Here is an 18497-nt window from a genome sequence, read left to right on the forward strand (position 1 = left end):
AGTTATGAAATGTGGGTCTGGTCTTTATCACAGTTGAACAAATATTTTGAAAATTATCTAGAGGGAGAAGTATCCTTTTAAATTTCTGAACAAAGAGAGCAAAAAAGGAAAAAAATGGAAAAGGACTTAATGGAGAGTATATGGATTTAATATAGATTTCATGATAATAGTAAAATTACTTAATTGATTTTTTAAAAAAAATTACTTAACTGCTAAATGAACATAGCTATATTCCATAATTTCAGTGAGACTTAATAGTCTAGGATTCTATATGAAATTCAGTTCTTTGAAGTAAAAGATCTCATAATTTCATCCCTCCTTTCCTCAAAAGTATATTACCTAGCATTATATACATTAGTACATACACATATGCATAAAGCTTTATCATGCTTTATTAAATCATAGATTCTAAAAGTTGAATGTTGTTGCTTATTTTAGGTTATGTGGGTGTGGTAAATAGAAGCCAAAAAGACATTGATGGAAAGAAGGACATTAAGGCGGCTCTACTGGCAGAAAGAAAATTTTTTCTTTCCCACCCAGGCTACAGACACATTGCTGATCGAATGGGAACACCACATCTTCAAAAAGTTCTAAATCAGGTAAATGTCAAGATATTTCTTTTTCATCTACATCCTTTCAATTATTAGATAAATTATATGCTGAAATTATAAAAGTGAATATTATTTTATCAGCTCCCAAAAACTGTGATGGGTCATTGTGTTTGATCAGATTTCTTAACTATTTCACAATCATATTCTTTTAGAACTTATTATTAAATAAAATTGTTCTCTAGGTGCTGCTTACTAAATTCTATATTGATTTATAGTCTTCCAGATTTCTCTGAAATTGTTCCATTTGTTTATCATTATAGCACAATACTATGTTCCACTGTTCTCCAAGTGATGGTAGTTTTTTTTTTTTTTTTTTTGCTAGTTCTTTGTTACAAAAAAATGTTCTAGCATAAATATGTTTTGTATACATATGATCTTTTACCTCTTTCTTTGATAATTTTAAGTGTATATAATCATTTCTGAGGCAAAGGGTATATGCAGTTTAAGTTAATAAGTCAGTCATTAAGCAATTATTATGTGGTAGGCATTGTTAAATAAGCACTAGGTATAGAAAGTAAGACAAAAAGCAGTCTCAGCTCTAACAGAATACACATTCTAAAGGGAAAAAAGAAAACTGGCCAACAAGTACATATAAAAAAGATATAATAATAATATTATATAATATTTTATCTACCAAGTGCTTTAAAATTATCTTTTTTTTCATTCTCACAACAACCTTAGGAAGTATATGCTATTATTATTATTATTATTGTCATTTTACAGATGAAGAAACTGAGGCAAGCAAATTAAGTGCCTTGTATGGGATACGATTCATAACTATCTGAGGTTGGATTTGAACTCAGGTCTTCCTTACTGGGCCATCACTATCTGACATATAGTGGGTGATTAATAAATATCTGATTGATTGATAGCAGACATGGGATGAGGTGGAGTACAGCATGATTGAACTTTACTGCAGAAAATGCACTATGCAAAACTTCATCTTGATGTCACATATTTTCTTAGCATCAGATAATGAATGAAGGGAACCAAATCAAGAAAGTGCACCCAAATTGTTACATACTCTCCTATTCACATATAACATGATATACCTGGTATTTCCAGAGTTCAAATGATTATGAAAATAGTACACATTATTATTTTTTACCTTAATAAATAATGTTAATCCATTATCATTGTGATTTTTTTTTCTAGCAACTTACTAACCATATTCGAGATACATTGCCAAGCTTCAGAAGCAAGCTTCAGGGACAATTACTTTCCATAGAACATGAAGTAGAAGCCTACAAAAACTTCAAGCCAGAAGATCCAACAAGAAAGACAAAGGCTCTGCTGCAGTGAGTCTTTGCTGTCTTGTCCTGTTTATAAACTCATCCTTTCAGTTTGATTTTTTGACTTCTGATTGTTATTGTCATTGGTTCGTATATAAGTGAATACCCTGGTACTTCCTATTCCGTCCTCAAACTTTTTAAATAGGGGGCCAGTTCACTGTCCCTCAGACTGTTGGAGGTCCCCACGATAGCAAAAACAAAACCTTTGTTTTGTGGGCCTTTAAATAAAGAAACTTCATAACCCTGGGTATGGGGGATAATTGTCCTCAGCTGCTGCATCTGGCCCGCGGGCTGTAGTTTGAGGACCCCTGCAAGTTTAGATGTTTAGATATTTAGTCTCACTCTATGATTATATTCTTAACTATTTTGTTTCTTCATTTTATGTTGTGATTTGGATCATTTCATTCAATTAATTAACAGGTTTAATACTTGTTATGCTATCTTGTTTTTGTTTTTGTCTTTGAGCTCTATAAGTAGGAATGCTCTTGCTTGAGAATATAAATTAAATATAAAATCATAATGTTAATAATTTCTTAAAATTAAAATAAAGATGTAATTTATTTTCTATCCAAGCTCATGGATTCTCATGAAATCTCTTCAAGGACCCTTACTTGTTTCTTAATTTTTTTTTTATGTTAATAATTTTTGGAAATGTCATTGTTAATTATTTTAGTGCATTGCTTCTTCAGGACTGCCATACACTTCCCAAGAGATTTTGATTTCTCAATTATGAATTCTTCCTTTGGTGATGTTGATTACAACCATTCAAAGCCTTGGAAGATGTTTTCATGATGTGTTGTGGCTAAATGTGTTTCAGTACTTTGTGGTGAACCCCCTAGTCATGAGCTTTGTTGAACTTAGCCACTGTTCCCTAGACAACATTTCATAACTGAGTCCTTGTTCAGTCAATGTCTTTTCCATATTGATAGGACTTTTCAAGAAGTCCTATTGTATGCTCTCATAGTCTTTGTATTCTCAATGTCTGTCTTGAGCCATGATGAAACATGAGGGCAATACATTAGTGTTAATATATTTCACTTGGAGCATTGTTAAACACCTATTAAATGATCTATCACCACTGGGTGAGACACTGGGAATAAAGGGACAAAGGTGATATTGTCCCTGTTCTCTGCTCTCAGGGAGCTTATTGCTCTCTAAGGAAATAACATAGACATATATTAGTAAATCTGATAGATTTAGATATCTATACATATGCATAAATATATATCTCCATATATACACATATACATGTATGTGAATGTCTCTATGTAAGTGTATATATGTAGCATATTTGCATGCATATATGTGTATATGTACATGCACATATATATCTTTACATATAAATGCACATATACATACAGATATATAAAATAAATACAAATGATTTTAAGAACACTAGTAGCTAGAGAGATCAGAAAAAAAACTTTATATAGGTGGTAGCTTTTTAACTTACTTTTGATGTGAACTAAAGATTTAAAGAGATGGAGTTGAGGAAGATCTGCTTTTCAATCATAGGTTCAGCCTGTGTAAAGTCATGGAGATGGGAGATGGGTTGTTGAGGGTGGGTAACAACAACTAGGTAGTATAGAATGAATATAAAGTACACATAGGAGGCTAATTTGTGATAAATCTGATAAAAAATTGGAATAAGATTGATAAAAAACTTTAAATGCCAAACCAAGCTTATATTTTTTCCCCTAGAAACAATACAGATCTATAGGAATTAATAAATGCACTTTGAATGGGAAGTGTCAAGATTATGTACCTATGTTTTAGGAGAATCACTTTGTCAGTTGTGGGATCAGAGAAACAAATGGATTGAAACAGGGAGAGAATGTAGCAGAGTGACCAATTCAAAGACTGTTGCAGCAGTATAGATGAGAGATTATGAGGGCCTAAACTATCATGGTAGCCTTGTAAGGAGAGAGATGGAATGAACAGGAGAGATATTAAAATAGAATAAAGACTTAAAGATGTATTAAAATGTGTTACTTTTAAAAGAAGTTTTAAAATTTTTATAATTATAATATCTAATTAGCAAGGAAATGAAAGGAGATTTCTTTATTAGAATTGAAATCTGACTATCATACAGTGTTAGCTATCTCTGTTAGATTTTGTCATCAATTAATCCACAAATATTTGTTACAGATTTACTTTGGCAGATACTGTTTTAAGTTCTGGAGATTAAAAGAAAAAGCAAAAACAGTACCTGCTCTCAAGAAATTTACATTCTAATGGGGGAGACAACATGTACATAAAGAGGTACAGATAAGATACAGAAGATAAGATACCATGGACACTTACCTTGTAGGGTAAGGCTCTGATTACTAGGGAAAGGGAAAACCAAGTCTTTGCCTTTTTCAAAGAGAAATTTGAGCTGAGTTTTAAGGGAATCCAGGTATTCTAAGAAGTAAAGGTTAGACTAGAGTGCCTTCCCTGACGGGGAATAGTCATCACAAAAGCACAGAGACAGAAGATGAAATCATATGTGAGATATGACAAATAGGCCAGTATGGCTGAATTATGGCATACTTGGGGAGAGTAATAGGTAAGAAGGTTAGGCTAAGGAGAGATAAGATTGTGAAGATCTTCTAATGCCAAATGGAGAAGTTAATATTATTTAAAGAAACAACATAAAGGCTAAGGTCTGTGCTTTAGACAGAAGCACTTTGGAAGTTGTGTGCAAGATGGATTGATTTGGGAAGATATTGAAGTCAGAAAGGATAATGGAGAGGCTATTGCAAAATCTAGGTGAGAAGTGATGAAGGGCACTGTGTGGGTTGAGAGAAGGGCTGTATATGAATGAGATGCATCATATAGAAAATTTTATGTGATTTGGTAACTGATTGGATTTGTGGGATGAACTCACTTAGAATATGAGATTGAGTGCTCCTAAAAATCTTAGGAAGTTCAGAAGAGGGATGGGCATTGGGGGATAATACATGGAGGTCTAACATTTCTCAGTCTCCTTTGCTGATTCACAACTCGTTTAATAAACTTGAACTGGGTTATTTCCTAAAATTCTATCCTAGACCCCATTATCCTTTCTTCCAAGCTAATTCTGTAGAAAAAAGGAAGTAAGCTTAGTCTTCTATGCCCTATTCTTGATGAAGCCAGATTGATTTTTATATTTGCTGATTCCCTTTCCAGATTTTCAGCAACAATCGTTATAATGATCCATTCTAGAATTTTTCTCAGCAAAGTCAATTTCACTGGCTCATAGTTTGTAGTCTTTGTCTCTCCTCCCTTTTTGGTTGTTGAAAATCAGGACAACATTGTTTTTCTCTAATCTTGTGTATCTCTTTCATTTTCATGATCATTCAAATATCATTAATAGCTGACCGGATGTTAATTAACATCTGCCAGTTCTGCCTGAACTTTCAAGATGAAGTTCATCTAAGCCAAGTGCCTAAAATTCAGGAGAGACCAAATATTCTCATAGAGGAGAGAGTACTCTCTTTACTATTATGAAAATAGAAATATTACTTAAATACTTTTAACAGTTCTAACAAATGGATAGAATTAATTTAATGATAAGTAGGAATTTAAGTATTTATGCCATTTTAAGTTGTATTTGCTATATAAACAGTATAGTTGTATATTTCCTTAGAGTTGAAAAACTTGCATTCTTAATTTTCCCAGTAGGTGCCACTAAATACACTAGGAAAAAATATCTAGGAATGAATGTAGTAAAATTCAGTGCAAAAAAAGGAAGAATCTTCGACTTAACTTCAACAACATTTGAATTAAGCTTTTTTTCTTTAATATTATAGGATGGTTCAGCAATTTTCAGTGGATTTTGAGAAGAGAATTGAAGGATCAGGAGATCAAGTAGATACGTTGGAGCTCTCAGGTGGTGCAAAAATAAACCGCATTTTCCATGAACGATTTCCTTTTGAGATTGTAAAGGTGTGTGCATGTGCTGGAAATTATTTCTTGCTCTTCTGGCTTTTCTCTTTTTGGCTACTATTAGAAGCTGTGTTGAAATTGGATTATATAAAAAAGGGAGGGCAGCAACTAGATTTTCTAATGAAACCCTCATTACTTGTGAGTAAATGGCAGAAGAATATTACTTTTTGGTAATTATTAGCTATAATCAAGTTTCACTTCACATTTGGTAATGTGAGAGACTTGGTCTTACCTTAAATATTTCCGTTTTTTTTTTCAAAAGATCAAAACTCTTACCTCTTCTGAGATAAATTCACATTTCTCTTTTTTCCTCCCCCCCCCTTTTTAAAAACATAAATAGAACTTAATGCTTTAAATAAAAATTCATTAGGCATACATAATTTTGAATGACAGTTATGAGTACCCACAATTTAAGGCACTAAAATAATACTTCTCAAAAAATGTCTATTTCCATTTGCAATTTGGCTTTTATTAGTTCAGTATTAATTATCCATTGAAAATTTTAAATAGTTCAAAGCTAGAAGAATAAAAGATTATCTTTGGGTTTCAATTGAACAAACATTATTAAGAACCTACTTCCTAACAAGTTAATGATGGAAATTAGGTAAGTTTTTATTCAGGCTTTAAAATGATAACTTTTACATTTGTTTTCCTTTCAGTAAACTAAATATTTGAGTATGACAGATATGATATGTCACTTTTAGTTTGGCCCCACAATACTGTAGCATGAATATTAGGGCTATTTTTAATCACTACTTTGTTTATGGGACAAGTCAGTATCAGGCATATTGTCATTTGTCCATTCATTTTCAGCTAATAAATGTTAAGAAATAGAATTTGAATCCAGATCTTCCCAGCTCTAGAGTCAGTATTCTCTCTGTTCTATAACATTTTTTATAATTGAGGAAATACAGATTCATGTAATTCAAGAGATGGGGACACCTGTAGTAAGAGACAGAAGACTTCAGTTTATATAAACTCTTTCACTTACTTATTTACTGTTTATTTGCCTTTGGGTAAATAACAGAATTAATTGAGAGCTAGGTGGAACTTTAAAGGTCATTAAATTTAACTACATAATTATACAGGTGAGGAAACCTTGACCCCGAAAAGTTCTAGGATTTGCTATTATTTAAACAGGGAGTTTGAATTCATGTCAAATGGGTCCTTCAAATTCAGCTACTTCATTTCCAAATCCCATGCTCTTTTCACTGTCCCATGATGCCCTGGGCCTCAATTACCTCATCTGTCAAGACAGAGAATAATGATACTTTGCTTGTTTCAAAGTAGAAGGCTAGATCAAAAGAATTGTGAGAGACTCCTTTAAATTCTAATACGTCTAAGTATGTAATTTAGAAAATATCCAGCTGATTTTAGCCTTAGTGTCGAAAAAAAAAATCAGAAGGACCTGGAAACTCAGAAAGAATTTGTTACAGTAATGTATCCAATAATGTATTGGTGCAACATTAAAGATTATAAAGATTTTTAAAACCAGGAAGGACCTTTGAGATGATCTCAATCTCTATTAACTGTCTTGTACGAAGAAAATTCAAACATTTCATTTATCTATGTCATCTTCAAAGTAAAATGTAAAGGCAACCAAGAAGTGATAGTCATTGTTAATATAAGAATAGATGATTTACTGAAAATGTATGATAGGTAATACCATGACTTCTTCAACCAAATTAGTATTTTGAGTAGCAGCAGTATCTTTGAATGTCAGAGGACAAAATAAGAGATGGATTCTTTAAAATAGCCTTTCTTGTATGATAGTAAGAAAATAATTTTTTATTTTTTTGGTGTAAGGAGGAATTCCTCCTACTGATGTACATTTTAGTCTATCTATGAATTAATAGCTGAGAAACTAGGGAATTGCTTAGAGGTCAAATGATTTGTTCAGAGAGACACAGCTGGTAAATGTCAGTGGCAGTATTTGACCCTAGGTCTAGGAAACTCCATGATTATATCCCAAGCTAATCCTACTCTAATTTGTTTTCAATTAATTTGTGGTCCTGCATGTTTATTATATGTAATTTTATTGCACCATAATCTGAAAAAGATGCATTTACTATTTCTGCCTTTTTGCATTTGATTTTCAGGTTTTCGTGCCCTAATACATGGCTACATTTTGTATAGGTTCTCTTCTATCCTTATTTGTAATAGTGACCAATGCAGTATTCTAAAACTAACCAAAACACTGGTTTTCCATCCTTATCCTTGAATTTTGTGTAAATAAAAGTTATGAACTTCTGTTTTAGATAAGGAACATGAATATCCTTTTATGAATAACACATTTAAGTCATGCTTGTTCTTTAATATTGGATTGTATTATTATTCAAAAGAAACTAAGCAGAATATATTCATACCTCACTTTTTTCCTAGATGGAGTTTAATGAGAAAGAACTGAGAAGAGAAATAAGCTATGCAATCAAAAACATTCATGGTATCAGGTGAGTGATACATTTGTGGTCTTTTCATCAAATGATAATAATACATAAAAGCAGGAGTCATTAATAGGAAATCCTATTTCTAATTTCTATAATGGATACTCTTCTATTTTCTTGCAACCAATTGCTTTTATATAGATTGATTTGTTACTCTCCTTTTCCCTTTTTCTTTGCATAGAAATGTGGGGTCTTCCAATAAAGTAGATCACCCTGTATCCATCATATGCCATGAAGTAACATACATTAAGCTCTTTTTTTTTCCAACTTTGCTAGCTATTGTAGATGATCTGGGATATCTTTGTCTCTCTCTTATTAAGTTAACTATTAATCTCAGGCTCAATTTGGGAAGACATTATGGATAGGAAGAGAAAGGGATCAATTTGCAGTTACTTTATATATGCATATATGGCTAAGCATATGTGTTTGACTATATTCCAAAATTAAGTGGAGATTTTTAAAAAATTAATACTTTTAAAATATTTGGACAATTTTCTCTCCTCTCCTCTCAATTAGTATTGGCCATAAACAATAGTTTTTTCCAGATGAAACTTGAGACTGAGTATATGTTGCATTCATAATCATACTTATGGGGGTATAAGATTTTATTGTACTCATTTTGGAAATATCTGAATTTGGATAAAATAAGTCATTTAGTCAATAAGCATTTATTGACTTATTAAGTGCCAGGCACTGTATTCAACACTGGGGCTAAAAAGAAAGACAAAAAGACAAGATTCCTGTCCTCAAGTTGCTCACAGCCAAATAAAGAAGACCACAAGAACATAATTATACTTGTAAATGGAAGCAACCTGGTGGGGAAGAATATCACTTGGGCAGGGAAGAATAGGAATGGTCTCCTGCAGAAAGTGAGATCTTTGCTGAGTTTTAAAGAAAGAGGAGAGAATAATTTTCTAAGTATAAGATAGTCAATAAGTGCTATAATTATGAATAAAATTCAAATTTTTTAAGTTCCAGACAAAAATTTGCTTTTCATTCTTTAAGTATCTAACAGGAGTGCTTTGATGCTCTAGAAAGGAATAGATTCATACTTGTCAATGCAAGAGTAGTCATTTTGTCTCAATTTGATTTTTCTGCCAAAACCCCTCTCTTGGTATCTGGATTATTTTTGATTTTTTTTTTTTTTAAATCTTTATTTCTTGTTTTGCACCCATTTTCTCCCTCTTACCTTTACAAGCACTATAGATTTCTTTCTTAATCCCTGGAATTCAGGTTTAAATCTAAAAGGATTCCTAGTCTTCGTTTAATCCAGTTCCCTCATTTTTACAAAGGAGGAAGCTGAGGCTGACAAGGTAAAGTGACATACTAAGTAGCAAAGATAAAATTTGGTCCAAGGAGCTTTTACCAATAATTCTGGGTTCTTTCTATTGTAGTGCACTCTCCTTCATTTTATACTTATTCCTTATATCTAGAGGCCGAGATGAATCTTCACATCAGATTTTTCTGACCATAACAGGCTTGAAAAATTTTTTGGAGAAAAACTAAAACAAATAAAAAAAAAAAACATTCTATGAGTGCTCTAATTCCATATGTATAATCTCTTTGATTCTCTCTCCTTCTCTTTCTCTCTGTGTCTCTGTGTCTCTCTCTCTCTCTGTCTTTGTCTCTCTGTCTCCATCTCTCTCTCTCTCTCTCTCTCTCTCTCTCTCTCTCTCTCTCACACACACACACACACACACACACACACACACACACACACACACCTTTTTACTCTCTTTACAATCAACTTTGTTATTATTGCTGTTCAGTCATTCGGTCCTGTCTGACTCTGACTTTGTCTATTGACAGCTCCTGGAATTTTCTAGTGAAGATACAGGAGTGATTTCCTATTCCCTTTTCTAGTTTTATACCAGCAAGAGTTAAATGTCTTGCCTATGTGACACCAGGCCCAGTATTCTGTCCTTTGCCCCAGCAGCTGCTGATTAGTAAACTTTACCTGACAAGAATAAAGAATCTCCTTAATTTTTTGGTTTATTTTTCCCCAGTCACTTTTATTCCTTTAATATTTTATTCAAAATTAAGCCTGGAATCACCTCTGAATATTAGTTACGCAGATACAAAGGTATCTTGCTTTATGTTTTTTTGAAAAGTTGCATTTCAATTTAACTTTTAAATTGAATTAGTGAATCTATAATATGCTAAATGCAATGATTATTTGAACTATGTAAAAGAGTTTGGATGTTTATATTTTGATAGTAACAATGACAAGCCCTACTTATATATGTTTTTTTTAAAGACTTACAAAAGGTTTTCCTCATAATAATATTGCAAGTGTTATTATTTCTGTTTTACAGAACAGGAGACTAAGGCATTGAGAGGTTAGTGATTTATTCTTTATCTCACAGCTAACATGTGTTCAAGGTAGGATACAAACCCAGGGCTCCCAACTTTATGTCTCCTGACACACAACATTATTCTATTTCGTCATGACCCAGAATATTGGCCATGAATATAGTTAATCATTTGAGTTATATTTTAGTTTTCTTACATAGTATCAGTATATAGACCATATTCAAAGCCAGAATTTAAAATCCAAACATAATTTTTTTTTTTTAGGGAAAACTTTCTTTTTGCATAAGTCTAAATTGTAGATAGGAGATCTTCATGGAAGCTGGACCTGCTAACTAAAAGCCTTTTAGGAGCCTTCTCTGCTTCCTTTTAATACCATCATTTTCTCTTTGAGATACATTATATCTAGTGTACCCTGTATATATCTTGTATATGTTTAGTTGTTTGCATTTTGTTTCTCTCATTAGAATGTGAGCTCCTTGAGGGAAGGGACTATTTGTCTTTTTTTTTTTTTTTTAATTTCCATTACTTACACAGTGGCTGGTACATACTATGTGCTCAATAAATTGTTGCTGACTGAGTGACTGACATAAGGCTATTGAAAAGATAATTAATATATTAGTAAAGTCTCTCTTGCATATGGAGCAAGAAAAAAGGGGATTAGTTATTTTATTGGTGGTCTTTGTAACAGTGGTATGAGACCCTTTGTAAAAATTGAAAATTTGAATGAGGAATTTAAATTTAGGCTATTGTTTCTTGTAATTTTGGCAAATTCAATCTTAGTTGCTTTTAGGAAATACAGTGAAAAAAAAGAAACAGAATAATTTAATTTTGAAAATTGAAGAGAACTTAGACATAATCTAATTCAACCTATTCATTTTATATATGAAGAATTGAGGATCACAAAGCTATCTATGTATAAAGAGTTGGTGACAGAATTCTTATCATTTCTCATTCATTGTTATTGAATTTTAAGATTTTTGGAATTGTCTTAGATCATTGTATTAAACAGATTAGCTAATCTTTCACAACTGATTGTTATTGCAACATTTTTGTAATTGTATACTATGTTCTCCCAATTCTGCTCATCTCACTTTGTATCATCTCATATCGATCTTCGAAGATTTTCCTGAAGCATCCACTTTGTCATTTCTTGCAACAAAATAGTATTCTATCACAATCATAGATCACAACTTGTTTGGCCATTCCCCCAATTGATGGATATTCTCTGTTTCCCATTTTTTGCCACCATAAAAACATATGCAATAAATCTTTTTGTACAAATAGGTCTTGTTTCTTCCCTTCTTTGGATCTCTTTGAGATACAGACCTAACAGTGGTATTGCTGGATTAAAGAGTATGTCCTTTGGGCATAGTTCCAGATTGTTCTTCAGAATGGGTGGATCAATTTATAATCCATCATTTAGTGTCTCTATTTTCCCATATTCCCTTCAGCAATTGTCATTTTTCTTTCCTTGCTAAATCTACTTTTGTATGACACTTTAAAGCAGTGGTATTCTTTTCCAACTTTGTATGTATCATTTCACAGAGTGGTATCAAATATGAATTGTAGAGACCAATAACATTATTAATAATAGCACCATGGAAGTTGCAAATCATTATGTGTCTCAAAATTGCTTTGTATTTTTAAATTACTACAGATGAAATAAACTTAAATGCTTTGTTTTTATTACCATAAATGCTATACCAGTTTAAATCTTAGTACTAAAAATTATCTGATATGTTTTATTTTCTATTTACAGGACAGGATTATTTACTCCAGATATGGCATTTGAAGCAATAGTTAAAAAACAAATTGTAAAGCTAAAAGGACCTTCACTGAAGAGTGTAGACCTGGTGATGCAGGAGTTAATCAATACTGTAAAGAAATGTACCAAAAAGGTAACTTCTAAATGATTTCATTATGATCATTATGTGATCACCTGTTGACCTTACAATTCTGTATAGCCTTTGGAAAGTAACTTGTTTCACTAACCACTTTCCAAGTCTACTTACGTACCATCCATTCATCCATCCATCTATCCATCCATCTATCACTCTATCTATTTATGCTTTGGGACAAAAAAAGATACTATTTTTACGATATTGAAGAATGGAGTAGAAGGAAATATGTCATTGTGGTTACAATGAGCTTTTTTTCTGAAGTGAATGAAAAATAACTTTCTGTAATTCACATTGCATTGACACCTTGCTCTTGCCCATACATACACTTGGCTAGGAGAGGAATTGTATCTTGTTTGAGCCAAAGCTTTTTCATCTCTTTAGTTGGTTTTCAATCAGCAGGGAGCAGATTATTTTAGCATTTTGTTGGAACTCTGGTCTCATAAATGTAGGTGTCTTTATAATGTGTAGTTACAATCTATCCACACCATATCCTCTTGTACAACTTTGTTCATGAGCTCCCTAAATCTGTTTAGAACAGTGATCTAATTCCAAAGGACTCATGATGAAAAACACTATCTGTTGCTGGAGTGAAAACTGATAAACCCTGAATTCAGATTGAAGCATATTTTCTTTAACTTTTTCTTTTCTTGCATTTTTTACCTTTTACAACATGACTAATGTGGATATATGCTATGCAAATATATATATATGTGTGTGTTTGTTGTTTAGTCATTTTTTTCATTTATTCATTTCATTCATGAACCCTTTTGGGATTTCCCTGGCAAAAATACTGGGATGGTTTATCATTTCCTTCTCCAGCTCATTTTGCAGATGAGAAACTGAGGGAAATAAGGTTAAATGATTTGTCCAGGGTCACATGGCTTTTAAGTATCTGAGTTCATATTTAAGCTCAAGAAGATGAGTGTAACTGACTTCTGGCCAAGTATTCTATCCACTGTGCCATCTAACTGCCTATATACATACATACATACATATATGTATGTATATATGTAATAAGTGCAATTTTCATTCCCCCTCTTCATGGGGGAGACATGGAAAAGGATCAGAATTCAGAAATGAAAATAAATTTTTATAAAATAGGATTTCTTATTTTCCTGTCATGTCCTCTCTTCTCACACAGCCACCATCTTAGTTTAGGCCCTCATCATGTCTCAGCTAGAAAATTGTACTAGTCTCCTAATTGGTCTCCCTTCTATATAACCGCCAAAGAGATTGTTCCTAAAATATAGACTTAACCATGTGATTTCCCTGCTCAATAAATTCACTTGTTTTACAAGTATTCTTGCTGTCGTTCCCATTTAATGCTTCACTCAGCTCTTTGCTACTGTACCATCTGAACCCATCATTTTGTGCCCTCCTTCCTGATAATGACTCTTAGCACCCCTCTTCCCTTTCAAAGCTCACCTTAGGTATCACTTTCTACATGAAGCGTTTCCTTATAGTCCCAGATGCTAATAAAACTTAGCCCTCCAAATAATTTTTATTATATAGCTACATAACATATACGAACATATATGTATGTACATGCATAGTTATATGTACTATATAATATATTATAAATAACATGATATATATTATATATAATATGTATTATATATTTTCACTTGAGAAAAAGTAAGCTTTTTTTATTATGATAACTTTTTTATTGACAGAACCCATGCCAGGGTAATTTTTTACAACATTATCCCTTGCACTCACTTCTGTTCCGATTTTTCCCCTCTCTCCCTCCACCCCTTCCCCTAGATGGCAAGCAGTCCTATATATGTTAAATATGTCGCAGTATATCCTAGATACAATATATGTGTGCAGAACCGAACAGTTCTCTTGTTGCACAGGGAGAATTGGATTCAGAAGGTAAAAATAACCCGGGAAGAAAAACAAAATTGCAAACAGTTTTCATTCATTTCCCAGTGTTCTTTCTTTGGGTGTAGCTGCTTCTGTCCATCATTGATTGATTGAAATTGAGTTAGGTCTCTTTGTCAAAGAAATCCACTTCCATCAGAATACATCCTCATACAATATTGTTGTTGAAGTCTGGTTCTGCTCATTTCACTTAGCATCAGTTCATGTAAGTCTCTCCAAGCCTCTCTGTATTCATCCTGCTGGTCATTTCTTACAGAACAATAATATTCCATAACATTTATGTATCATAACTTATTCAGCCATTCTCCAATTGATGGGCATCCATTCATTTTCCAGTTTCTAGCCACTACAAACAGGGCTGTCACAAACATTTTGGCACATATGGGTCCCTTTCCCTTCTTTAGTATCTCTTTGGGGTATAAGCCCAGGAGAAACACTGCTGGGTCAAAGGGTATGCATAGTTTGATTACTTTTTGGGCATAATTCCAAATTGCTCTCCAGAATGGTTGGATTCATTCACAGTTCCACCAACAATGCATCAGTGTCCCAGTTTTCCCGTGTCCCCTCCAACATACATCATTATTTTTTCCTGTCATCTTAGCCAATCTGACAGGTGTGTAGTGGTATCTCAGAGTTGTCTTAATTTGCATTTCTCTAATTAATAATGATTTGGAACACTTTCATATGAGTGGTAATAGTTTCAATTTCATCATCTGAAAATTGTCTGTTCATATCCTTTGACCATTTATCAATTAGAGAATGGCTTGATGAGAAAAAGTAAGCTTATTGAGGCCAGGAACATTTCTTTTTTCTCTTTGTATACACACATGTGTGATATGGTCTAGCCATTTTGATCGAGTAATATATTGCAGACACATAGACTGACAACCAAATACTTTCCATCACATGAAATGTACTGATTGAGATTTCTCTAATTACCTTCTTCTAGATATTGTGATATTATATGACTAGGAGGGAAATGTGATCTGTCTGTAAGGTCATTCTTTCTGCTCTCTATATGACTGACTCATTTTCCTAGTTGCACAATTCTATGATAATAATCATTTATGATTTCTGCTACACATTTTTCCTTGGTATTTTGCTTTGGTTTAATTATGGCTTATGTGTAACTTTCCAATGTCCTTTACAACCTGCAACTTTCAAAAGTGGGTAAATTGATTGCTATTTGATTCCCAGAATCATCAGAAGAAAAAAAAATAAGTTAGATATTTATTTTTTTCAGAGAGAAATTACAGTTGTTTGAAGTATTCTGCCACATTTAGAATAAATTTAACCCTCTGTCTTTCTTCTGTCTATTCTTGGGACTAACTTATATTTTTAATTATCTGTCCTGATGGACTAGGCTGCCAAGATGATGACAAGAAATGCTCTTTGACCACTTGTTTTTTCCTGTGAAGAGAGTTAGACTCTGTTTTGGATAGCTTTCATGTTTGGAGGAAACATATAGACTCAAAGTCCAATCCTCTGACCACTTGTCCAATCTTAATGATGGGATCATATATTTAATGGTTGATACCTTTTACAAAGATGATTTTTTTGGACACTACTTAGTGAAGTCTCATTTTATACACATCAGGCATACTCCTTATAGATTACTGTATAATCAAGGGGAAGAAACATATTAATAATTAATAATGATGATAATAGCTAGCATGCACAGAGTATATATCAGGCACTGTGCTAAGTGCTTTACAAGTATTATCTCATTTGATTCTCACAATACCCCTGGGAGATAGGTGCTATTATTATGCCCATTTTAAAGATGGAGAAACTGAGGAAAACAGAGATTAAGTGACTTGCTCAGTAAGTATCTCAGGCCAGAATTAAACTTAGTTTTTCTCAACTCCAGGGCTGACATTATTTATTTTGCCACCTGGCTGTCCTGAGGATGAGGCCGTGTAGAAGATATGTTAGGCCAGGGAAACTGAATGGAGAACATTTTTGGAGAAAACATTGGTGGCCAGAAAATATGTACGAAGGGGTACATTCTAGGAGCTCACATGACCTGGACATAGGCATGAAAAACAATCACTTGGGACATGTACGGTTGGAGGATTTCATGTGTCCAATATAAAAGCATATCAATGTCCTGTGGTATCATCATCATGATATATACATACTCTGCTAGTCACTACAATTTCATGCTCCAGCATATTATCTTTTTTGGATATCTGTCAGTCCCATGGTTACCAACATTATCTCTGCTACTGTATAATAGAGTGCAATGTTTAAGAAGTCATTCCCTGACAAGGGAAGGTATACATTCTTTTAGTTTATTAGTCAAGGCCAGTGTACCACCATATCTAGACAGGTAATCAATAAGACGCAACTGAAGACCCAGTTTCCAATTCTGTCTGTTATTTTGGTCACCTTTCTCTTACTGTAGACATGTAGACATTTTTGCTGCTGGACTTTTATCGTTATAATTGTTAGAAAATTCTTCTAATTCTTCCTTACTTCTTTGTTATTAGTCTATCTCCCCAAAGTCTGTTTCAAAGATGATACCTCTTTAGTCCCCCAGCTATGTAAAGAGATTTGTCAGAGCTGAGACAATGATGTTCTTCCCAAGATTCTCCCTGATTGACATATAAAATAAGCTAAGGGCAGGACAGAAAACTAGGTGCTGTGGTAAGGGGCAGCAACCTTCACCCCTCTCCTACATTATCCATTTATCTTGCTTACCTGCCAATAATAAATTTGCTTATTTTTTGTACTGCATTCCAGCTAGTACAAACTTTGCTAGTTTCTTATATGTAGTGAATCAGCTTTATTATAATAGAGCAAATAGGTCTGACACCTGCTAAACTGTTATTTCATTAAAATGATTACAATTAGAAAGCTTGACCATATTATTTGCTTCCCTCCCTTCCTCCTCCCTCTCTCTCTCCCTCTCTCCCTCCTACCTTCCTTCTCTGTCTCTTGTAGTCTTTCTTTGTCTCTCTGTCTCTCTCTATCTTTTTACTTTCTCTTCTCTCCTCTCTGTCTCTGTCTCTCTCCTTTTCTCCCCCCTCCCTCTCCCCAATCTCTCTGTCTCTCTCTGTATTTTTGTGTGTGTTCTCTTAATTATCTTTCAGATGGGTTTTGAAAGTAGATATTGTTATCTCAGTAAAAACCTCTCTAAGTTAATGAATAAATTATTTTTATTATCTCCTATCAAATATCTTATACCAAGAATTTCAAGTAATCTACATATTTTTAAATTTTTCAAACTTTATTAAATAAGTATTATATTAAGCTTTCTGAGAAAAAGTCCCACTCTTCATAATTGGGGCTTGGAGGTAACCCTGGATTCATAAGTCTATATATACCACAGTAGAATACTGCCCAGTAGATTATACTGAGCTAGGAAAAAAATCACTAGGATAATTCACAATCTTTAGATTAGAGCTGGAAGGGATATTAAACACTCTTATCCAATTTCTTCATTTTACAAATGAAGAAAATGACTCAGAGAGGTTAAATAACTTGCCTAAAGCCATAGAGGTAATAAGTATCAATGGCAGATCCAAATCCAATTCTCTCTAGCAGGCAGGTAGAGTAGAGGCAGTGATCAGGTTCTGGACTTGGAATCCAAAAGAGCTGAGTTCAATTTCCATTTCAGAAACTCACTATCTGCATCACTCTGGGCAAGGTTTGTTTGTTTTTTCATCTGTAAACTAGGGATAATAGCAAGACCTACTTTGCCTTGCCCTCCCTTTCCTTCATGAAGTGATATAGAGCCAAAATGAACTTGACTTGTGTATCTTCTGTTTCCATAGTGACAATGAGTGATTGAATGGGGGAAAAAAGTGCAGAGGATGGTATGAATCAAAAAATTCTATTAATAAACATTGATTTAATTGCTTTTTAAAATACTACTTAGGTTCCACTTCAGTGCCTCATCCTAAAGTGAGGCTGAACCAGATGTTTTAAAGTCTGTGCTAGTGAGACACAAGCTTCAGGTATCTGGAAAAATCTTCAAAGGGAGACTGGTGATAGACTCTATGTCCATATGTGTGAGGGTTAGTTTTGCTCATTTGGAGAAGATCCTCACTGGGTTAGCTGCATGTTGCTCAGTTATTAGCCCTTTCAGCTCTCACAGAGTAAGATGAGTTGTGATCTAAATTGGTTAAAGGAACATTC

General features: G+C 33.3%; 1 protein-coding gene across 9 annotated transcripts in view; it reads left to right on the plus strand.

The window, feature by feature from the left end:
- DNM3 (dynamin 3) overlaps window positions 1–18497 on the plus strand; it is a 565331-nt gene that overhangs the window by 160888 nt on the left and 385946 nt on the right. For all 9 annotated transcript variants that reach the window (XM_031936892.1, XM_031936891.1, XM_031936888.1 and 6 more), the window contains exons 6-10: window positions 439–599; window positions 1767–1909; window positions 5677–5812; window positions 8195–8262; window positions 12329–12467. In XM_031936892.1, coding sequence (XP_031792752.1) covers window positions 439–599; window positions 1767–1909; window positions 5677–5812; window positions 8195–8262; window positions 12329–12467 — 647 coding nt within the window. The remainder of the gene's footprint in view (window positions 1–438; window positions 600–1766; window positions 1910–5676; window positions 5813–8194; window positions 8263–12328; window positions 12468–18497) is intronic.

This window comes from Sarcophilus harrisii, chromosome 4, assembly GCF_902635505.1.
Source record: "Sarcophilus harrisii chromosome 4, mSarHar1.11, whole genome shotgun sequence".
NCBI classification, from domain to species: domain Eukaryota; kingdom Metazoa; phylum Chordata; class Mammalia; order Dasyuromorphia; family Dasyuridae; genus Sarcophilus; species Sarcophilus harrisii.